The following is a 22,500-nucleotide window of genomic DNA, read 5'->3' as shown; positions in this document are numbered from 1 at the left end:
TTACTAAGCAAAAACTGACTTAATTAGTTTTTTAAGAAAACAGGGCTATTTTTTCAATATTTTGCCTGAAAACGAGTTTGAGTTAGTTTGAGTTAATCTATTTTTCTATTCAAAGTTTAGAGACTGAGGAGAAACACACATGAAATTATTGGAGTCTTTATTGCTGTCTGGGAGAAAAATCTGATGTGAGTGTGTGTGTGTTTGTGTGTGTGTGTGTGTGTGTGTGTGTGTGTGTGTGTGTGTGTGTGTGTGTGTGTGTGTGTGTGTGTGTGTATGTGTGTGTGTGTGTGTGTGTGTGTGTGTGTTGTGTGTGTGTATGTGTGTGTGTGTGTGTGTGTGTGTGTGTGTGTGTGTGTGTGTGTGTGTGTGTGTGTGTGTGTGTATGTGTGTATGTGTATGTGTATGTGTTTGTGTGTGTGTGTGTGTGTGTGTGTGTGTGTGTGTGTGTGTGTGTGTGTGTGTGTGTGTGTGTGTGTGTGTGTGTGTATGTATGTGTGTGTATGTGTGTGCGTGTGTGTGCGTGATCACTGATGACACACACACATCAGACTAAATGAGTTTCTGTGTATTATTCATCATTCACATAAACTGATACTCTATTACCCATCAGCCCTAGGGAAGGCGCTCTTAGAGCCAATCAGGTCTCTCCAGGTGGGCGTGAGCTCAGCGAGGCCCCGCCCCTCGCAGCAGTAATTACACCTCAGAGCGTGTCGGCTCATTAAGAGGGATAACGAGCGTCTGCCTGCCAGACCCCGAGGATGAGAGCGGCTCCGGGGCCCGGCGCTAAGCGGATCAGACGACAGCTCGTAAGAAGCTCATCTGCTTCCCTCGCGTTTGATTCGTCTCGCTCGTCACACGCAGAAAAGTTCACACTTCAAATGGCTGAAACGGCTCGTCACTGAAAGCTGAAATCCACTCACTGTCTCCGGCGCAGGAGTTTCTGGAAGTCCTTGAGGTCCTTCTCCAGCGCGGGGAACTCGTACACGTCCTCCAGCACGTATCTGTACAGCGTCTGCAGAACAGCATGCTTTTATATCAGGACTTGATTGGTCTGTAGATATTTGACAAGTTATTTTCCCTGTTAGATAAACATCCCCTGATATCATGAATGAATACCTCTTTCTACCAGATAAATCTACAACTGATATGCTAAAAAAATGTACAATCATTTTAGTTTTAGTTACAGTGCTTTTGTGATTTGATTAGTAATTTTATTTTGTTTATATATCCCTGTTATTTTAATTCAGTTTCGTTTCAGTGAGTTTTGCATGTTTTCTTTATTAATATAAACGTTTTTAACTGAATTGTATTATTTTATTAAATTAATTATTCGCTGACTGAACTGAATCAACACCTTATTTGTTTTGATTATATTTCGGCATAGCTTTATTTTGTTAGGTTTTTTTTCCCACTATTTTTCTACTTATTATTATGTTTTAATGTTATTTCAGTGCAAGAAAGCGTTTTGGTTTTATTTCTATTGAACAGTAAAAACACTGGCAGTGTGAATGAATCAGTCTGACGAATCTTCACTGAATCAAGATGAATCATGATTCTTCATACGGTAATGTGATGTTAAAATGTTTTTTGTTGTTGTTGTACATACAGTTTATTTTCATTTAAAAAAATTCTCTCTGTGAAGGTACAATTCGGTAGGAAAACACGACTGAATGTGTGTGAGAGAGACTGTGTGAGGTTTGACCTTGCAAACACACTGGGCAGTCAAGAGGCAATTTATTACCCAGCATGCACTGGGGATGTACCTTATAATGGTGTACGTTCCCTCAATGCATGCTGGACATTGTCAGTACACAAACACACAGTGTACTTGACTGTCTCAGCGACCACTCACACACACACACACACACACACACACACACACACACACACACACACACACACACACACTCACACACACACTCACACACACTCACACACTCTCTCTCACACACTCACACACACACACACACACACAGTTCTCAGGGGCGCTGTAGTGTTTGATGGAATCTGAATGTTTGTGTGTTATTGAACCCCCGCCTCATTCCCGCCTGTTACCAGGCAACCATCACCTGGGAAACGCTGCATTTAATGATCTATACAGGCGACCGTGAAACAGCCTCGTCACTGCAATGACACAACAGTCGCCATGGAAACACTGCACGAGTGTGTGTGTGTGTGTGTGTGTGTGTGTGTGGGTGGGACAAAGGCAGGTAGGAACAAGATGTGCATTTGTGATGTGCGCGTGTGTGCGATCTTGTGAAGATGGCAGACTGAATTTTGTGAAACATCAATATATTATCTATATGAACTGTCTATATTAATATCATAAGATCCTACACGCAACTACACAAACACACTTTCAGCGAGGCGTCGAGTTAGCATTCATCTGGCCTTCAAGTCACAGCCAATCAGAACACTTCTCGTGTGGAGCAGGATTCTGGACCAATGGCATTTCACTGTGGGCGGGGCTACATAATTGAGGTAGCTTGTTGCTATTTAAAAATATATATATATATATATATATATATATATATATATATATATATATATATATATATACATGAAAGTAATAAAAATACTTTTTGGAGTAAATATTTTGTAAAAACCAACAGGCTTCAATAAATACAGTTAAAAATATCTAAATAATATGTTATTTTATATTTTGAATAAACATTACGTAAAGTATTGTGACAGCCTTGAAGCGAAATAGTTACAAAACGTTTTAAAAAGTAATATAGAAACATATTCTATTTTTATATGCGAGTGGAAAATTTACTAATGGTCTTGAATTAAAGTTATTGTGTAAAGTATCAACACAAATATTAAAAATAAAAGTTAAATATTATACACAAATATGTAAATGCATATAATATACATGTAAATAAAGCATTTTAATGTAAACTATTTATAGAAATTTCACTGACAGTCTTTAAAAAAAAAATTCATTTATATTAAATCTAATTGAATTAAATATGATAACTTTAAAATACTAGATCATACTTTATTTTAAGGTATTAATAGAGCATGTTAAGCATGTGCTGACCTTCATGAAGATCTTGACGTTGTCCTCCTCTCGCAGGAAGTCCTTGTAGAGCGTGCTCCACTGAGACACCAGGTGCAGCACCTTCCTCTTCCTGAAGAGGGCCTCCTTCCCCTCCTCCTTCCCCCGGCAGCGCTTCGTACAGTAGGTGAGATCGGGTTAAAGAGCACAGGGACGCAGGGAACACACTCAACCCACTGCACCAACACACAACCGCTGCTACGCGTTAAACAGAGCGCAAATATTTAGGGAATGCAAACATGTAAACTAAGTATAAATCATTTTTTAATAAAATGTTTTATTGTGTAAAACACTGGACTGTAACAGACTGTGCAAAAAACTGACAACCATATAATAATAATAATAATAACATTTATTATATCTAATGTAATATTATACTTAGGTTTTTTATTTGTTAATATAAATAATTTGCAAGTCACTATTGAAACTTTTACCTTTTTTCAACCTCATTTAAACATGATTATTTTTTTCTCTGTCTCTCTGTCTCTCTCTATCTCTCTCTCTCTCTCTATCTCTATATATATATATATATCTAAAGGGAGAGAGAAAGAAAGATTTAATATTTTTTAAACGTTTTTAATAATATAAAACAATATATAATTATATAATTTACTACAAATAAACCAGTAGCTTTATCTAATATAATATTCTCTCTCTACATATATAGAAAGAAAATTTTTTTAAATATTTTTAATAATATAAAACAATATATAATGATATCATTTACTACAAATAAAAACATTTATCATATCTAATATAATAGTTATTATATTTGTTTAAAAATTAAATTGTAATTAAATTACACACACACACGCACACATACACACATACAGACACACAGACACACACACACACACACACACACACACACACTCACACACACTCACACACACACACACACACACACACACACACACACACACACACACACACACACACACACACACACACACACACACACACACACACACACACACACACACACACACACACACACACACACACACACACACACACACACACACACACACACACACACACTCACACACACACACACACACACACACGCCTCCGTCGGTCTGATCTGAAGGATATTGTCCGAGCAGGGCCTGGCAGAGCTCACTCGTGGACATGAACACCAGATACGTCAGCAGGAAGTCGTCCAGAAGCATTTCTGCAGATATGAACACACACAAACACATAATTGATCAGAAACATCGGTTCTCTCTCTCGTAAATACACAAATCTAAATAAAAAAATCACAGAGTTTTATTATATTTTGTGAGTTGTGTTTGTTTTGACACAAACCCCCCCCAAAATGCAATCTGTCTTTTTCAGAGGCTCTGGAGTCAATGAAAACGAGCGGGTGTGCAGCTGCTTCTTGGAGTGTGCAGCGTCCACAGCAGCGCTCCTGATCATTTAATTCACACCTCGTTCTTCTAAAAATACCCCGGGCTTCTCCCGCCGAGAAGCAGCCTCGCGAGACTCTCAGCGACTCTAAACACACACCTCTTTAACTAAACGCTGGAAGTCTTTCTGTGCTTCTAATGCTCGGCACAGCTGCCGACGCACCGGTAATTACCCAGGATGCACTGCACCGCTGGGCTCATTTACGGCCCATGGGTCACTGAACCACACACACATGCACAAACACGCACGCACCTCATTATCTATGTCTTTAATTCAACGCAAACACTAAAAACTGAATGTGCATTCACTGCATGCTGAACTAGATGCTGTACTGCATTGGCTAAATCACTCATGAATATTTATGCTAATGCAAGAATAACAAAAAAAAACCCCATCAAGCTGTAACCAATAGGTTTTGAACGCACGACTTCAAAAGCTCCCTCAGAAGTCGTCTTGTGTGTCTTCAGAGAGTCAAGACGCCTGAAGGCACAAACTCCACACAACAGAAAGCAAAGGAAACGCCGCCGGCGTTAAAACACAAAGCATTCCTGCCGTATCTGTGTGGTTGGGACACGCCGCGCTGGAATGTGTGTGTTCTCCTGATCACTGACCACAGACTTCACACGAGTCCTCCTCAATTAGCTCTGACGCTTAACTGTTAGTCAGACGGACTAGTTCAGACTGGTAAAAGAAAACATAACCATGCCACAAGAAGCAATTGCTACACATATTTATACATCTAATAACTTAATAGGGGAAAAAAACATTTATACATATAAAAGTATGATTATTTAGGCCTAAATCAAACAGTTGGCTTTTATTTAATTATTTTATATCATATATGATTATATAATTATATTCACTTAATCATTATCAATTGTGCTGATATAAGAATAAAATACTTTATATTTTAAAGTACACATTTAATGTAAAAATATTTTAACAAATTAAATTAAATATATACATAAAATATGATATAATTTTTTTCTTATAATAGGAAAAACTTTATATAATCTAGTATGTATTTATATATATATATATATATATATATATATATATATATATATATATATATATATATATATATATATATTTATTATATATATATATACATATATATGGATAGTATAATAGAAAATTATGGTACAATATTATTTTCATAGTATTATTTTTACTTAGCATAAGCTTGTTTTTTATATATGAATCAGCAAGTTAAATTATGCATTATGCATAGACAGAAATATACATTTAATGTAACTGTGATAATTATTTGAGCATGTACATTTATTATATTATGTTAATGTAGAAAAAGAAAGACAATAGTTAATGAGGAATTATTAGTAGTAATAATATACTTATGACATAATATCCTTTAATTAGACGTATAAGCAGCAGTAATAGTACATCTTGCTTTAGCATATATTATTTATAATATCTAAGACTATCCATATCCAACTATTCAACTACAGACAAATTAAAATACATTATTATCCGCTAGTTTCACAGTGATATGCTTCAGTTCCTGGAGGTAAAATGTGGCCCTGGAGCACAAGAGCAGTCATAAGGGTCAATTTTATGGAGCTGACATTTATAAATATACATTGATGTATGGTTTGGACAATATTAATAACTATTTGTGCAAAAAAAAAAGCAGGAAGCGTGCAAACTATCTTTATGGAACATGATCTTTACTTTTAATCCAAATGTTTTTGTGTTTTGGCCACTCACCCGCCTCCTTGCTCTCCGTCGCCCCCTGCTGCTCGTCCAGACGCAGGTCACTCAGCAGGTGCTCCAGGATCTTGTGGGGCGTCCCGGACACCACCACGTACCTGCGGGACAGAGAAGAGGAAGACTCGGGTGAGCGCTCTTCATCAGAGGAGGAACACGTCGAGCAGGAGCCGCTCCAGCGCCGCCTGGTAAGAACGTAACCCTCATCCTCCTCTTCCTCATCGTCAATGTAACGAAAATGAGGAATGTCGAAGGTGGGCGCTCCATCCTCGTCCTCCGGACCGCTGCTGTACTCCCGCTCTTGATCGTCGTCCCACTCGTCCTCCTCGGCCTGCACCAGCGTGACGGGTCTGAGTTTGAGGAAGCTCGCTCGCTCCATCGCAGGCGTCATGCCCAGAGTGAGACTCCGGTCCCGGGACGAACCCTCAGCCGCCTGGAGAACACCGGAGCAGCTAAACACTCAGGAGCAGACCGGCAAAACATGTTCACACACACACGAGAGCAAGTTTCAGGCTGTCTGCGGCTCCTGCTCGAGCTGAAATGAGGAAGAAAACGACTGGAATGTGTTAGAGAGAGAGAGAGAGAGAGAGAGAGAGAGAGAGAGAGAGAGAGAGAGAGACAGAGAGAAAGAGACAGAGAGAGAGAGACAGAGAGAGAGAGAGAGAGAGAGAGAAACAGAGAGAGAGAGAGAGAGAGAGAGAGAGAGACAGAGAGAGAGAGAGAGAGACAGAGAGAAAGAGACAGAGAGAGAGAGACAGAGAGAGAGAGAGAGACAGAGAGAGAGAGAGAGAGAGAGAGAGAGAGAGAGAGAGAGAGAGAGAGAGAGAGAGAGAGAGAGAGAGAGAGAGAGAGAGAGAGAGAGAGAGAGAGAGAGAGAGAGAGAGAGAGAGAGAGAGAGAGAGAGAGAGAGAGAGAGAGAGAGAGAGAGAGAGAGAGAGAGAGAGAGAGAGAGAGAGAGAGAGAGAGAGAGAGAGAGAGAGAGAGAGAGAGAGAGAGAGAGAGAGAGAGAGAGAGAGAGAGAGAGACAGAGAGAGAGAGAGAGAGAGAGAGAGAGAGAGAGAGAGAGAGAGAGAGAGAGAGAGAGAGAGAGACAGTGAGAGAGAGAGACAGAGAGAGACAGAGAGAGAGAGAGACAGAGATTTTGATTTTTAAATTTTTAATTAACCAATTCAGGAATAGTACAAAACATAAAAATCCACAATTAATTCACAATAATACATCACAATTCATATTACACAACCACTGTATTAAAAACAGAATAAAAGTTCTTCCCCATCGATTTTACACAACACTTCATGACTACACCACTTTAACTCAAAGGTAGAAAGATCACTCATTGCTTTATAAAACCTATAATCAATTAAAATCCTTGTCTTCATTAAGGCTCTAAAAACAGCAATAACATTGTCCTCATCTTTCTGTTCTATATTATTTTTCCTGCTCAAGTAAATGGCTAGTTTTGCCTGACCAAGAATAAAATTCAATAGTTCACACTTAATGCGTTTCTTCTGTGTGTACTTGAAACCAAAAATAAAAGTTTCATCATAGAAACATTCGTCAAACCCTTTACAGATTCTTTTTATCATTGTAAACAATGTTTTAAGTCTGAGGCATTGCATGAAAGTATGAAAAACAGTCTCTTTCTGAGAACAAAAGGACAATTGGGACAAATGTTTGAATTTAAAATTGAAATAAAAGAGTTCACCATAATAGCCCCATGCAGGATTCTCCACTGCAAGTCTCCGTTCTTTTTAGTAATGGTGGCTTATATAGTACTCTCCATTCAGGTCTTACATTATTTTCTAGTTTTAAAACAGCACGCCAAGGGGTATCAACTCTTTTATCAAGTGCTTTTCTGTTAAAAATGAGCACACACATCTTATATAAAACTTTCCTTGAAACTGAAAAAAAATCAACAAGTAAAAACTTTTCTTTTAGAAGAAAAGAACCAGAGCACCCCTCAAAGATTGGTTCAATTTCCAAGCAAGGAAACAAATCTTCACTGTCAGGGACGGACTCCCCTGAAAAAAAAAATAATTCGAGCATGTTGTTTTCCTCCTCTGAAAGTGCTTCCTTTAGCTTGGCTAAAAACTGAGTGACCAAACGCACAGATCTAAAACCAAGTTTCTCAGTGACAGCTTCTACGTTTTTAAAATGAGGACCAGTTAAAGACAATAAATGTTTTAACATAAAAACTCCTGAGTTCAATAATGTCCTGTTAAAACCTGGTAAAAAGTGGACGAAGACATGTCCAGTCTCGCTTTAAAAATCAGAGGTTCATGTAACAACCAGAAGATGGAGTGAAAATTTTCAGTTCTTTGAATAGTAAAATGGCTCCAAGTCTTAAAAAGATGCTGGTAAAAAGATGAGACTTTACTAAAATCCAAGCAATTGGGGTCCATTAAAAAGAGAGATTTGTCCATTCCTAGATTCTCCACAGTCCTGAGCAGCACGCAAGAGATTCTCCTCCAGCTCACGTTTGTCGGTCCATCAAGAAGTCTTTGTAAAAACACAACCGAAAAGCTGCGATCCTGCTCTGTAGGTGAATCAGCCCTTGTCCTCCTTCTTCTTTGGGTAAAAACAAAGTGCTCTGTGGAACCCAGTGCAGCTTGTCCCAAAAGAAATCAACAAACATCGCTTGCAACACTGCAATCAGTTTCACAGGGGTCAATACAGGCCAGTTTATGCCACAGAAGTGAAGCCACCAAGTTATTGACAATGAGCACTCTGCCCCGATAGGACAGATTAGGAGAATCCACCTCCATTTGTCCAGTCTCCTTTGATTTTCTGGAGAATTCCCTCCCAGTTTTTTTGTGACGTGTTTTCATCTCCTAGAAAAACCCCAAGATATTTTAAACCACTCCGACTCCAGCATAAACCCTCAGGAAGAGTTGGTTTCCCCTCTTTCCAGTCCCCAATAAAAGGCTTCACTTTTCCTCCAGTTCACTTTAGCTGAAGACCACTTACCAAATTCCTCTATTAAAACAGTTAAAACATGTATGTCCTTTTGCTTGTTAACAATTACAATAAGATCATCGGCATAAGCAGACAGACAGACATTAACACCATGAAGTGGTAAACTAAAACCATCCAGTTTTTTCCGGATTGCTTGGAGAAGTGGTTCAATCGCTAATGAATACAACATCCCTGACAGAGAGCAACCTTGTCTTATCCCTCTACTGACCTTGAAAGGAGCACATAAGCCACCATTGATTTTAATTATACTCTCAATGTCACTATACAAGATTCTGATCATACTTAAAAAATTCTCATTAAAACCAAAAGCTTCCAGAACATTCCATAAAAAATCATGTTCGACACGATCAAAAGCTTTTTCCTGATCCAAAGACAACAAACCACAGTCAATATTAAATAAATCAGAGACCTGTATTATATCTCTAATTAGAGAAATGTTGTCAAAAATTGACCTGTTGGGTACACAATACGACTGATCAGTGTGAATCACCTGACCAACTACTTTTTCATCCTGTTTGCTAGCGTCTTAGACAGTAGCTTGTAGTCGCTACATAGAAGTGATACCGGCCTCCAGTTCTTTATCTCGGTGAGGTCTCCCTTCTTCGGGAGGAGAGCAATCACTGCTCTTCTGCAGCTCAAAGGTAGCTCACCCTTCAGCAAGCTGTCCTTGAAGACTTCTAGGAGATCAGCTCCCAGCTCCGGCCAGAAGGCCTTCAAGAAGTCCACTGGAAGCCCATCCACACCCGGGCTTTTTCAAGACTCCATGTCTTGGAGCGCCTTATAAAGCTCTCCCAGAGTTAGGCTACATTCCAGCTCTTCATTAGATTCCTCCGAGATTTTGGGTAAATTTTCAAGGAAAAAAGATTTTCCTCTATTTTCTGGCCTAAGTTCACTTCTATATAGAGACTGATAAAAACGCACTGCTACCTCACGTATCTGTCTGGGATTAAAACATAATTTGCCATCTTCAGACCGTAAGGCATGAATCAGACGCTTCTGACCATTCTTTTTCATGGCCAAAAAGAAAGTTGTGGGTGCATCCATCTGATCAATCATTAAGAAATGAGAGCGAACCAAAGCTCCTTGTGCTTTGTGTTCTAAAAGCTCTCGAAGTTCAGCCTTTTCTTTGAGTAGGTCTCCAAAAATTTACTACTGCCTGAGGTTTGAGTCAGCTTTTGTAATTCTAACAATTGCGTTTCAAGCATTTCTACCGAATAATCAAGTTCTTTTGTGACATTTTCGAGTATACTGTTGTGCTAGTTGTTTTATTTGTATTTTTCCGTAATCCCACCACTGCTGTATGGATTTAAAAGAAGATTTTTGTTCTTAAAAACCTTCAAAAAGATCTAAAAGATTCAATAAATAATTTATCATTTAAAAGACTTGTGTTAAAATGCCAATATGCACTTTTAGTCTTAACTGACTTCAAAATAAATCTACAACTTATCATACTGTGATCAGAAAAAGACAAAGGTGTAATAAAACATTTCTCAAACATACTCAAATGATGTTTAAAAACATAAAATCTATCCAGTCTTGCCAATGATATATAATTGTCCCGTACATGAGCCCACGTGTACTGTCTTTCATTCCCACTCATAACTCTCCAGACATCACACAGATCATGTCTTTGAATCAAATGAGTTAAAACCTTTCGTGAGGCCTTATGAGGTTCCACATGGTTTCGATCTAAATCTAGTTCGGTGCAATTAAAATCCCCGCCTACAAATAAAAAGTCATCAGTGCTACAATCTTTTAGTGCTGAACAAAGGATGTCAAAGAATAAAAGCCTTTGTATTGGTGCAGTGGGAACATAGACACAAATGAGATTAAAAACAGAGTTTTCATAAACAGCTCTGACTTTTAACAATTTACCTTTTACTATTTCATGTACGTCATATGACACTGGCTTAAAATGTTCACTGAATAAAATAGCAACCCCCCCACTCACATTTGAGAAGTGACTCAACACAGATACACCTTTGAACTCTTTCATCCAGTCTGCTGTATTTTCTGAGCTACTATGAGTCTCCTGTAAGAAAGTGATGTGTATGTTCTTCTGTTCTATTTGATGGAAAATCTGTGCTCTTTTTTTGACATTATTTGCACCATTAACATTCATGGATGCTATATGTATTCCATTCATAGCATCATATAAAAGAAAAACAAAGACGAAAAAACAGAAAAACTTAACTTCGTCTCTCTCGTACAAGAGGAAGAAACTTTCTTCTTAAACAGGATCATTACTTAGAGAGTTATTTACTTTCACCACAATTTTTTTTAGCCTATATGTCTCTCTATCAGTGAAAAAATCACTGGCCATCAGAAGTTTAGCTTGATTAACGAACTGTTTTAGATCTGGGAAGTATTCTTGTACTTTTACACCTCTTTTATTCTTTGTCGCCTTGAGGAAAAACTTAATATCCTCAAGACCGTAACTGCGAAGTGTGACTTCTCCCTGGGACAGACCCACACTACACTCTGATGAGTCGCTGTCGCTCTCGCTTTCTAGCATGGTCTCATCTTGATCATTATCTGTCCTGCTTACTTTAGCCTCTAAGCACGCACTCATCTTTTCCTCTTTTTTTCTTAGGGTTTTGAAGCATGATTGCTCTTGCTCCGGGAACACTTGTGCTGCTTCATCCATTGCTAAGATCTGATTTTCTCCACCATCAGTAATTTCAGGCAAATCATTAGAGTTTATCTCAGTAACCTCAGTCTGAAGAGAGCCTGACTCTGTTTCAGCTTCTACCGTCCTTTCCACCACATTTTCCACCACATTTTCCACCACAGCTGAAACTATTTCCTGGACTTCCTCCTCGGAATCCTTTCTATTTTCACCTGTTCCATCCTTGTTTGTATCTCCTTCCTCATTATTTTTATTTGGGCAATTCCGAATTACGTGCCCTGTCTGTCCACATCCAAAACACTTGACTTTACCAGTAGATACAAAAATATTGTAGCTAAAATCATCAATTCTGAAACTTAGCGTTAGATCTAAGTCAGCGTCATCCGGGATGATCATGTGTACAAACCTCCTAAACGACACGATATGTTTCAGAAGAGGTGACTGGCTACTGATTGGGATTTTCTTTATAGGTGAAACAATTTTTCCATAACGTGCCAAAGCTTGCGTTAGGATCTCGTCACTAACAAATGGCGGAACATTAGACAAAATGACTCGTTTCGCTGGCAAAGAAAGCGGAAGAACCGAAACAAATTCCCCGTCAATGATAATTCCCCTTTCTACCAGCTCGTTTGCCTTGTTCACGCTATCCAAAAAAACGACAACTGCGCTATTCATCCTAGACGCTGATAAAACGCTAGAATGTCCCACTACTTCTCCTACAGCCAGACAACACGCTTCGATGCTCACCACAGACGCCACTTTAACTCCGTGACGCCTCGTGAGCGAACTCAGCGCGTTTACTTCACGGGCCGACATGCTTCCTCCACGGAAGACACTCGGCCCTCAAAACTACACAAATAAAGATACAAGCCAAACAAAAAATAAAGAAAAAGAAAAGAAAAGAAAGAATAAGAAAAGAAAAGATAATAGAAAAGATAAAGATACCGCTTCACTCACGCCTTTCCACACGACGCTCCACACACCTGCGCTCACTCACACCCACGCTCACGCTCACACTCACACTCACACCGGAAGTGAGAGACAGAGAGAGAGAGAGAGAGAGAGAGAGAGACAGAGAGAGAGAGAGAGAGAGAGAGAGAGAGAGAGAGAGAGAGAGAGAGAGAGAGAGAGAGAGAGAGAGAGAGAGAGAGAGAGAGAGAGAGAGAGAGAGAGAGAGAGAGAGAGAGAGAGAGAGAGAGAGAGAGAGAGAGAGAGAGAGAGAGAGAGAGAGAGAGAGAGAGAGAGAGAGAGAGAGAGAGAGAGAGAGAGAGAGAGAGAGAGAGAGAGAGAGAGAGAGAGAGAGAGAGAGAGAGAGAGAGAGAGAGAGAGAGAGAGAGAGAGAGAGAGAGAGAGAGAGAGAGAGAGAGAGAGAGAGAGAGAGAGAGAGAGAGAGAGAGAGAGAGAGACAGAGAGAGAGAGAGAGAGAGAGAGAGAGAGAGAGAGAGAGAGAGAGAGAGAGAGAGAGAGAGAGAGAGAGAGAGACAGAGAGAGAGAGAGAGAGAGACAGAGAGAGAGAGAGAGAGAGAGACAGAGAGAGAGACAGAGAGAGAGACAGAGAGAGAGACAGAGAGAGACAGAGAGAGAGAGAGAGAGAGAGAGAGAGAGAGAGAGAGAGAGAGAGACAGAGAGAGAGAGAGAGAGAGAGAGAGAGAGAGAGAGAGAGAGACAGAGAGAGAGAGAGAGAGACAGAGAGAGAGACAGAGAGAGAGAGAGAGAGAGAGAGAGAGAGAGAGAGAGAGAGAGAGAGAGAGAGAGAGAGAGAGAGAGAGAGAGAGAGAGAGAGAGAGAGAGAGAGAGAGAGAGAGAGAGAGAGAGAGAGAGAGAGAGAGAGAGAGAGAGAGAGAGAGAGAGAGAGAGAGAGAGAGAGAGAGAGAGAGAGAGAGAGAGAGAGAGAGAGAGAGAGAGAGAGAGAGAGAGAGAGAGAGAGAGAGAGAGAGAGAGAGAGAGAGAGAGACAGAGAGAGAGAGAGAGAGACAGAGAGAGAGAGAGAGAGAGACAGAGAGACAGAGAGAGAGAGAGAGAGAGAGAGAGAGAGAGAGAGAGAGAGAGAGAGAGAGAGAGAGAGAGAGACAGAGAGAGAGAGAGACAGAGAGAGAGAGAGAGAGAGAGAGAGAGAGACAGAGAGAGAGAGACAGAGAGAGACAGAGAGAGAGAGAGAGAGAGACAGAGAGAGAGACAGAGAGAGACAGAGAGAGAGAGAGAGAGAGAGAGAGAGAGACAGAGAGAGAGAGAGAGAGAGAGAGAGAGAGAGAGAGAGAGAGACAGAGAGAGAGACAGGGAGAGAGAGAAAGAAAGAAGCTAGACTCCTCCCACAGCCCTAACATTCAACATTCAATAATCAAATAAAAACCTCCAAACCAAACTCCAGTGTTAAGGTCATTGCACACAGAGTCATAAAAGAATAATGTTTGTATTATATCAATCCTGTTAAAGATCCTCGCTCTGAAATGCACTTTTTTTAATTTCACATCTGTCATCCGTTCCTGTCGAAATGCTTGCCACGGATGCGAAAGCTCAGAAAACTGGACCTGATCCGAACGCTTTAGTCTTTAAATGACTAAAAGCTTCCACTTCCTGTCTTGAGTTGTGTCTCATTATCTTGCGGCAGCATGAAGGATATCCCCATCTCTCTGTGAACCTCCAGACACAGCATTTCTCTTCATTATGTGTTAAGATCAACGGGCCGTGACGTTACCTCCACTGCCTTCCATCTCTTGATAACAGGTTCATCTCTGTAAGCTTCATCCCAGGATCTCTTCTTCTTCTTCTTCTGGTGTCTCCTCCACACTCTGTACTCTGTCACTAACAGTTGTTTTGGGGTCTCTCCTGACAGCCCTCACCGTGTTTCTGTCTGCTAGTCAGTACACCAGCAGCTTCCATCTTCTCCAAGACGTTCGGGAACGGCTCTGATTGATTCTCCATCTTCTCTCAGCTTCACGACTGCTTGTTTCTCACTCTGGTGTGCACTATAACAGCTCTCGTGTTCCAGTGCTTTTTCGAGGGGAGTGTATATTTATTTGCACTCATTTATCGTCTCGTCTGCTACTCTGGTGGTCTTTAAAATGCTTTGGTAAGACTGTAAAGCAAACGTCATGCCAATAAAGCAACTTCAGATTTCTTTTCTTACGTTCAACCACAAAATTCTTACATCGAGAAGGATTTTCTAGTCCGGATGATTCGTTTTTGCTTATAACAAGCTAAATAATCTTGCTTCGTTTCGACTAGTTTTTTGAGAGAGAGAGAGATTGATCGGAGGCGGAGCTTGGGGGTGTTTAAATAAACGGGAGGGGCTACACGAGGGGGCGTGGCATCACCTCTTATCGCCGTCCTCGTCTTTGACTCCGGCCGTCTGCGGAGACGCTGGATCTGACGGGACTCTCTGGAGGACCAGCACGTCTTGACCTCTCTCCTTCAGACACACGCGGACGACACCCTCACCCTGCGCCTGAGAGAAACACACACACACACACACACACACACATTACTCACAGCAAAAACACACTGGAACAGACGCGGACGAAATGCGTTCGAACAAATGAACATTCTGTCTTTTAGACTGGCTAAGTGAACTGAATCACCCGAGCCGTTCATCAATAATTCATGACACTCATGAATATCACATCAAAACACAGCGGTTATCTTAAATAGACACTGAAGAAATAGTTCACTCGAAAAACTAACATTCTGTCAACATTTAGACTGGCTATTCAAACCGAATCGGCTGATTCAATATTTGACTCAAAAGAATGAATCATTCATGATTTACTCAATGAATTACTTTTCATGATCATGTCGAGAAAAACCAGGGCACACGTTAAGACCTTCAGTGCATAGTGTATTCAACATGTTTGTCGTTCAACACTAGTTTTGTGCTGCTTTTAATGCTTTAATGCTAAACCGGGAAATAATCGAAACACAATGTTTCTCTTAAATAGACGTTAAAGCAATATTTCATTTAAAAATGAACCGTGTCATCATTTACACTGGCTATGTAAAACAGAATCAACCCAAAATAATGAATCATTCATGAATAATGCATAGCTACGCATGAATATGCTAAGATTTTTACTGAACAGTGGGTTCAATTTCAACTTGTTTGTTGCTCGAAGACTTGGAATAACTTCCACTTTTTCACTTTTGACACCGAAAATGAAATGAATAAATATGAGGACACAATTACAAATAAATACAGTTATCTTGCTTAAATAGACTCTCAAGCGAACGATCCATCGTCAACTGAATCGACTCAAATGAATGAATCAATCATGAATAACTTGTGCTTTTATTATACTTTTTTTTTTGTAATTTCTATCAATTAAACCTGAGAAAGAGAGAACCCGTTACTGATTGACACCAAAAAAACACAATTAATCTTTAGTTCATTTAAAACGAACATTCATTAGGTGAACCGAATCAACTGATTCAATGTTCAACTCAAAAGAATGAAACGCTCATAAAGTACTGCTCCATTCATTTAGAATCATTTTAAAGCGGTGTACAAAAATATTGTATAAAAACGGAATAAAGTAAAGTTTGAAATAATGATTGGAATACGGCCGATGTTAAAAAGCTGTTTGGTTGAATTACGATCTACACAAAAAAAAAAAAAAACAGGGTGCAATCAAAACCGATCAGGTTTGCATGCAAATACATCACAGCGTGTATTTCTGTCTCCAAACCCGACAAGTTTCCACACGCACTTCTGTCACACACTAACTCTCACTTTCAGTTTCAATTAAGCAGCGCGTCATTAGGGAGAAACGAGAGAGTCATTACACTCAGCCAGCTCGCTCTGTGCTTCATACAAGTCCGTTAGAAATGAATGAAAGGCTAACTCGGTCAGTGTTTGTGTGTGTTTCAGACGAGTCCGGGCAGGGGCGTTTGAGGAAGATAAAAGGCTGGGATACCTCAGACACACACACACACACACACACACACACACACACACACACACACACACACACACACACACACACACACACACACACACACACCACACACACACACCTGCTGCACAGGTGGGAATCACGACACACACACATTCAGACACACAGGCTTTGTGTTTGAAAGCAGGTGCAGATACTTCACATACTGTACACTGAAGACTATTAAAAGCCTGCTCTATGACACGCTGAATAATCACATATGATCACAATAATTTTGCAATTAAATCAAACGACGTCTCGAGCGTCTGACTCATCGGAGCGTATCGTTTTATGTAAACGAAAGACTAATGCAAATGCAAAATACAGTAAAAAATCAGTTTTTACTTCAGACAGTAATGCAATCGTATACTCTTCAGTTGACAGGTTTAGGATGTCTCTCACCAAACCTGCATTTGATTCAAAATACGGCAAATACGTTAAAAACTCTGAAATATTATTTCAATTTAAAAATAGCTATTTTCAATGTGAATATGTGTTAAACTGTAATTTATGGCTGTGATCAAATCCGAATTTTTAGTAATGTTGAAAACGGCTGTGCTGCTTCATAACTCTCATAGATTTGATTTTCTAGGATTATAGACACAGAAACATTTTATAACACTATAAATGTCTTTTCTGTCAGGTTTGATGTGTCCTTGTTGAATAAAAGTATTCATTTCTTTTAATACTAGCCCCATATTTGAATCGGCAGCGTATATTATAGTGTATAAGCAAACGTATATATATAAATGTATATATAAATCACAATGATTTCTGTAAATACTGGTGTGATCAGAAGGAACAGGAAAACAGGCCTGACTCACTCTCTGACTGAACACCTTCACAGGTGAGGGAGGTCACAAGCTCCGCCCACGTGTCTGGGAGCAGGGGGGCGGAGTCAGACAGGTGACGACACGCTGTAAGTAGGTCATCTGAACTCCGGCAATGAAATGAGAATATGCGATGCTGAATGACTCACAAAATCAAGCAAGATAAAGACGGGATTAATTGTGGCTTTTAGTCGATGTTCATTCGTAAAAAAAAAAATAAATTACGTCTGTAAAATTTAAAGCTAAGAATCTTCTGCTCACCTATGCTGCATTTATTTGATCAAACATACTGTAAAAACAGTAAAACTCTGAAATAATATGCCATACGTTTTCGAAGTGAATATTTGTTCAAATGTCATTTATGTCTGTGATTATGAGTTATGCCAGGGTCACATGATCCCACAGAAATGATTCTAATGTGCTGCTCGAGAAACATTTCTAGTTATCATCAGCGTCTGTGAATATTTGTCAAATTCACAGTTGACTAGAAAGTTTAAAAGAACTGCATTTAATAGAAAGAGCATTGTTTTTTTGTCACTTTTGATGCCTTTAAAACTTCCTTGATGGATAAAAGTATGCATTTCTTTAAAAAAAGATTAAATATATGTGGAGGAAATTGCTTAGGCCTTTAAAATGCAATGCATTAAGTAGCTCTTTTCATGAATATAATGTTGACTTGTGACTTGAATTAAAACACCATGTTCTGTCAGCTTCACTTTAGTTGTGCTAGTGATGCAAGCTAAACATTATTAGCCGTTTTAAACGTCAACATGAGGCAGCAGGCATCAAAATGTCCCCTGTGTGTGACAAAAGCACTAATCTATCTACTCTTTAACTGGCTTCCAAACCCCGGACAGAATGTTCTGGAACATGTTCACTAAAATATACAGTATCTGTCAGCGGCCCACACTCTCCTCCATCCCCGAACGACCTTCAGTCCAGAGTCTGCTGCCTGCGAGACGCCGAGCCGTGATTGGTCCCTTCAGCCGGCCTCCCGCGGAGCATCGTCTGTCAATCACCAGAGCGCCGGGGACGGGAAGCAGATGGATTATCTGCGTCCAGACAGACGCAAACATGACCCCTGACCTCATGATGACGGTCAAGACCTCCTCGAAATGACTACACCGGAATTCGAATTACGAAAAAAACTCCCGATGACACCAAAAATACTCTCGGCCTGAGCGCAAATTACTCAAACCGGAACAAACACGGAGCGTTTCCCAAACATTCCCCAAACGCTCCAAAACAAGCCGGGATATCAGATGGAGTCTGTGCCGCTCCTCCCTGCAGATGTTTATAAAAAGCAACGCTAATAAGATTTTACTGCCGTTACATAATTCCTCAGAAAAACACCTACATTAACAAACACTACAGGCCAGAGGCTGCTGGGAAAAAATGCTGGCGACGCAAACGATAACAAACAGTTTATCTGCCGTTCCTCTCGAGCCCTTCCAAAATCAACTCTTATGTGCGCTCATATTTAAATGTCAATGCATTTTTTCCATCTCCAAGCCGGCAGAGAGAGCGTTGCGTAACAGAAGCGGTAGGTTGTGAATGTCTGAAGGAGTCCCGCAGGATCTGCAGAGTTCAAGCTGTTTAGGTATTCGAGCGCACGAGGAAAACCAGAACAACCCCCCAATCAATTAATAAGAAAGCATTTTTGGCATAGGTGATTTCCCACAGAAGCACAGCGGGTAATGAATCCTTTTTTAACTGCTGTAGAGTCAGAAGCGGTCCAATCTCCCTAAAACTTGCCATGACCTTTTGCATGCGCTCAGCGACTTTCGTGACGTTTTCGGTCTTCGTTTAGGCTTTATAGGTTTGTGGGTATATTTGGACCGGCTGGTTTTCTAAAGGGCCTTTCTATGGATACCCAAAGCTTACATTTCAACAAAGACTTTTGATGATTTTTGACCTAGAGGGTCCAGAGAATTGCGCTGCATTGTTTTTTCAGATTGGCAGAGTGACACGTTTAGTCTAGCAGTCACGTGACCTCTTCACTGTGGGTCTGTTGATGGCGTGGCTTTTGTACATATATATGGATGTACTTGCAGTTTTGTAGATCTTTTATAGGTTTTTGAACACCTGGATGGTGTAGAAAATCCTAGGAGTAGTTCGCAAACGTAGGTCTTTCATATCTCCTCGATCATTTAAAAAATGCTTAGTTTGAAAGCGGTGGCTCTAGATGCAAAGTTGTTCGGAACAAAGAGGTCTATCATATGAAACAAATATTGTGTTATATGGAAACCGCATTGTTTACGCCCTCAAAAAATGCGTTATAACACCCTAGTGGCTGATTTCTCTCAGACCTTTGGGGTCGTGAGTAAAACAGGCCCAAACTTGTCTAATAGATACTCAAACTATGGCCATGTACTTATCGTATTTTGGACCATTTTTATGTTGATAGGACAAATATTGCAGAGTTATAGTCATTTTAAAATCTTCTCCGTCTGTGACCAATCTCGCAATTCCTTTGACCTCATCTTGAGCTCGCGAGGATATCTCATTCTGTTCGGATCGGGTGAAAAGCCTAGGACTAGTTCGCAAAAGTAGGTTTCGAACAAAATGCAAAATAGCCCAAAAGTGCGATTCGTACTTTCGACCGCTGCAGCGCCCCCGTGAGGCCGACTGGGGCGAGTCTCAGTCATGTGGTAGGTGGTGTGAGTACTACCATCCCACCAAGTTTCAGGTCTCTACGACTTACGGTTTGGTCTGCATGATCAGTTTCATGAGGAAATGGCTCATCCGTGACCATTCTAACAATTACAACAGCGTTTCTGCACTGCGAGCTCGAAGCCATAATACAATTAAATAAAACATGCCTGGGACGATGCATCTGGACTGAAGATGCAGCAGAGAAGTCGATTAAGATGCAACGCAAAAAAAGTCGGTTTTACTGTTTGGCGTCATATTTAACCACAGAAGGATGAGATTGGCCAATCAGAGTGAAGTATTTCAGAGATAATGAGGGTTCAGCGCTCACCCAGAACCAGCAGCTTAAGCAGATTATATCATAACCACATCAGACCGCAGCAGACGCATGAAACCAGACCTTCCCATCCTGCAGTTCCTGAAGGAAAGACCCCTCCCTGAGTCTCCAGGATGTTACCTCATCACCTGACCTCTTTTCTTCTTACTCTCAGTCTTACATTTACAATACATTCATGCATTTATTAAAAGCATCCAGGGTTTGCATTTTGTCCCTTCATGCATTCCTCTTCTTCAGATCTTTACTAAACCTTTCTTTACCAAACATGATCCTTTTGCAACTTCAGTTCAAAAAATCAGTCCATAGATCCTTACCCGGTCTGCGCAATACATTTGATTAATATTGCATTAATAATTAATATTGCATTAATAATGATGCATTACAATGTTAATTTCTATTGTAAATATACTCATTATAATGCATAAATTGCAGGCTTGCAGGCTTGCAGCTCCTATCTCTTTATATTGGGAAACATCAAATGCTCCTAAACTGTTCCCTAAGCTTACGATCACATTTCAGGTTTGAAATCACAAATGAACTCTTATAACAGCTGTGCAATTGCATTTTTGCTAAAATAGCGTTAGAAAAAGCGTATTTCTCTGAAGAGATGAGCCAGTGCACATACGCACAGAATGCTGTTTCTATAGCAACCGGAACTTCTAACGGCAGATCGGTGATTGGCTATTTTATTGAGAAGGCGGGGCTTTGTGTACAAGTGACACGTCTTGAGTATTCTATAGTCTTTGGTAAAATACGTCTCGGTTTTCACAAAAAAAACTGTTTTTAACACCGATAATAAGCAGAAATGTTTGTTGAGCAGTAAATCTGTATATTAGAATGATTTCTGAAGATTCATGTGGCACTGAAGACTGGAGTAATGATGCTGAAAATCACAGAAATGAATTCCAGTTTAATAGATATTCACATTGAAACCAGTTAAGTGAAACAGCAATAATATTTCAGATTTTTTGCTGTATTTTTAATCAACCAAATGCACCCTTGGAGAGCAGACGAATGTTTTTCAAAAGCTTTAAATTCTCTTTTCCCATTGGATCTCTCAGTGTCACGAGCGAGCAGCCGTGTTACACTACAGACCGCGCTGCTCTGTTCATGACGGTGTGTGAGGATCAGAGGTGTGTGTTTAAGTCTCCACCTGTCCTGTGGGTCAGGGGTGGAGGTTTGTTCTCACGCTGGGTGGAGTCCAGAGACCTCGCTGATGTTCAGAGAGCACAGGAAAACACTCAGTGTTTCCTTCCTGTGTTCCTGCGCAGAGAGCGATAGTGTGTGTGTGTGTGTGTGTGTGTGTGTGTGTGTGTGTGTGCGCCGCGTTTCCTTAATTACACAGAAAACTACCATGAACCTGGAAAGAGCGATGGATACGATCTTTACTCTAAACAATGCAGCAGAACCGAAACACACCAAACGCACTCCACCTAAAGTCAGCACAAGCCTCGCTCTCCGAAAGGAAATCCCGTTACGTAACTGAGGGAACGGTTCGATCACAAAGAACTTTTTAGGAAAAAGATGGATGAACGCATCTCATATTGAGGAATCGGGCTTCTGTAAGCAGAACTCCAGACATCATCCTGGTTTTACATAAGACCTGAAACCACACGCTTAAGAAGAGGGAGAAGAAACAATGCAGCACTTCTGTCCAAATCAAACCAAACATATCACTATCAGAAGAAACAGAAAACAGCTGCTATTCTCTCTTTCATTTTCAGTTAAAACTAATGCCTTTTTTGCTGCAGGCAAGTGTTTGTTATTTCAGACTAATATATATATATATATATATATATGCTATAAGACTATTTCTACAGTATATAAGGGATGTTATTAAAATCATTTTTGTTATTATAAATTGTATTTATTTATATAATAACATTTTAAATAAAATAAATATAAATATTAGTGGGGAAACTAAATATATAATTAATAATTCGAAGATGAAA

General features: G+C 40.0%; 1 protein-coding gene across 2 annotated transcripts in view; it reads right to left on the bottom strand.

The window, feature by feature from the left end:
- The window catches only part of rapgef5a (Rap guanine nucleotide exchange factor (GEF) 5a), a 61,320-nt gene that overhangs the window by 10,442 nt on the left and 28,378 nt on the right, over window positions 1-22,500 (bottom strand). For both annotated transcript variants that reach the window (XM_043233006.1, XM_043233007.1), the window contains exons 10-14: window positions 15,119-15,249; window positions 6,200-6,300; window positions 4,157-4,235; window positions 3,044-3,188; window positions 921-1,012 (exon numbers count right to left, since the gene is read on the bottom strand). In XM_043233006.1, coding sequence (XP_043088941.1) covers window positions 921-1,012; window positions 3,044-3,188; window positions 4,157-4,235; window positions 6,200-6,300; window positions 15,119-15,249 — 548 coding nt within the window. The remainder of the gene's footprint in view (window positions 1-920; window positions 1,013-3,043; window positions 3,189-4,156; window positions 4,236-6,199; window positions 6,301-15,118; window positions 15,250-22,500) is intronic.

Source organism: Puntigrus tetrazona, unplaced genomic scaffold (assembly GCF_018831695.1).
Source record: "Puntigrus tetrazona isolate hp1 unplaced genomic scaffold, ASM1883169v1 S000000746, whole genome shotgun sequence".
Taxonomy (NCBI): Eukaryota; Metazoa; Chordata; class Actinopteri; order Cypriniformes; family Cyprinidae; genus Puntigrus; species Puntigrus tetrazona.
The sequence above is the reverse complement of the archived record's forward strand: the minus strand, read 5'-3'. Positions and strand labels throughout refer to the sequence as shown.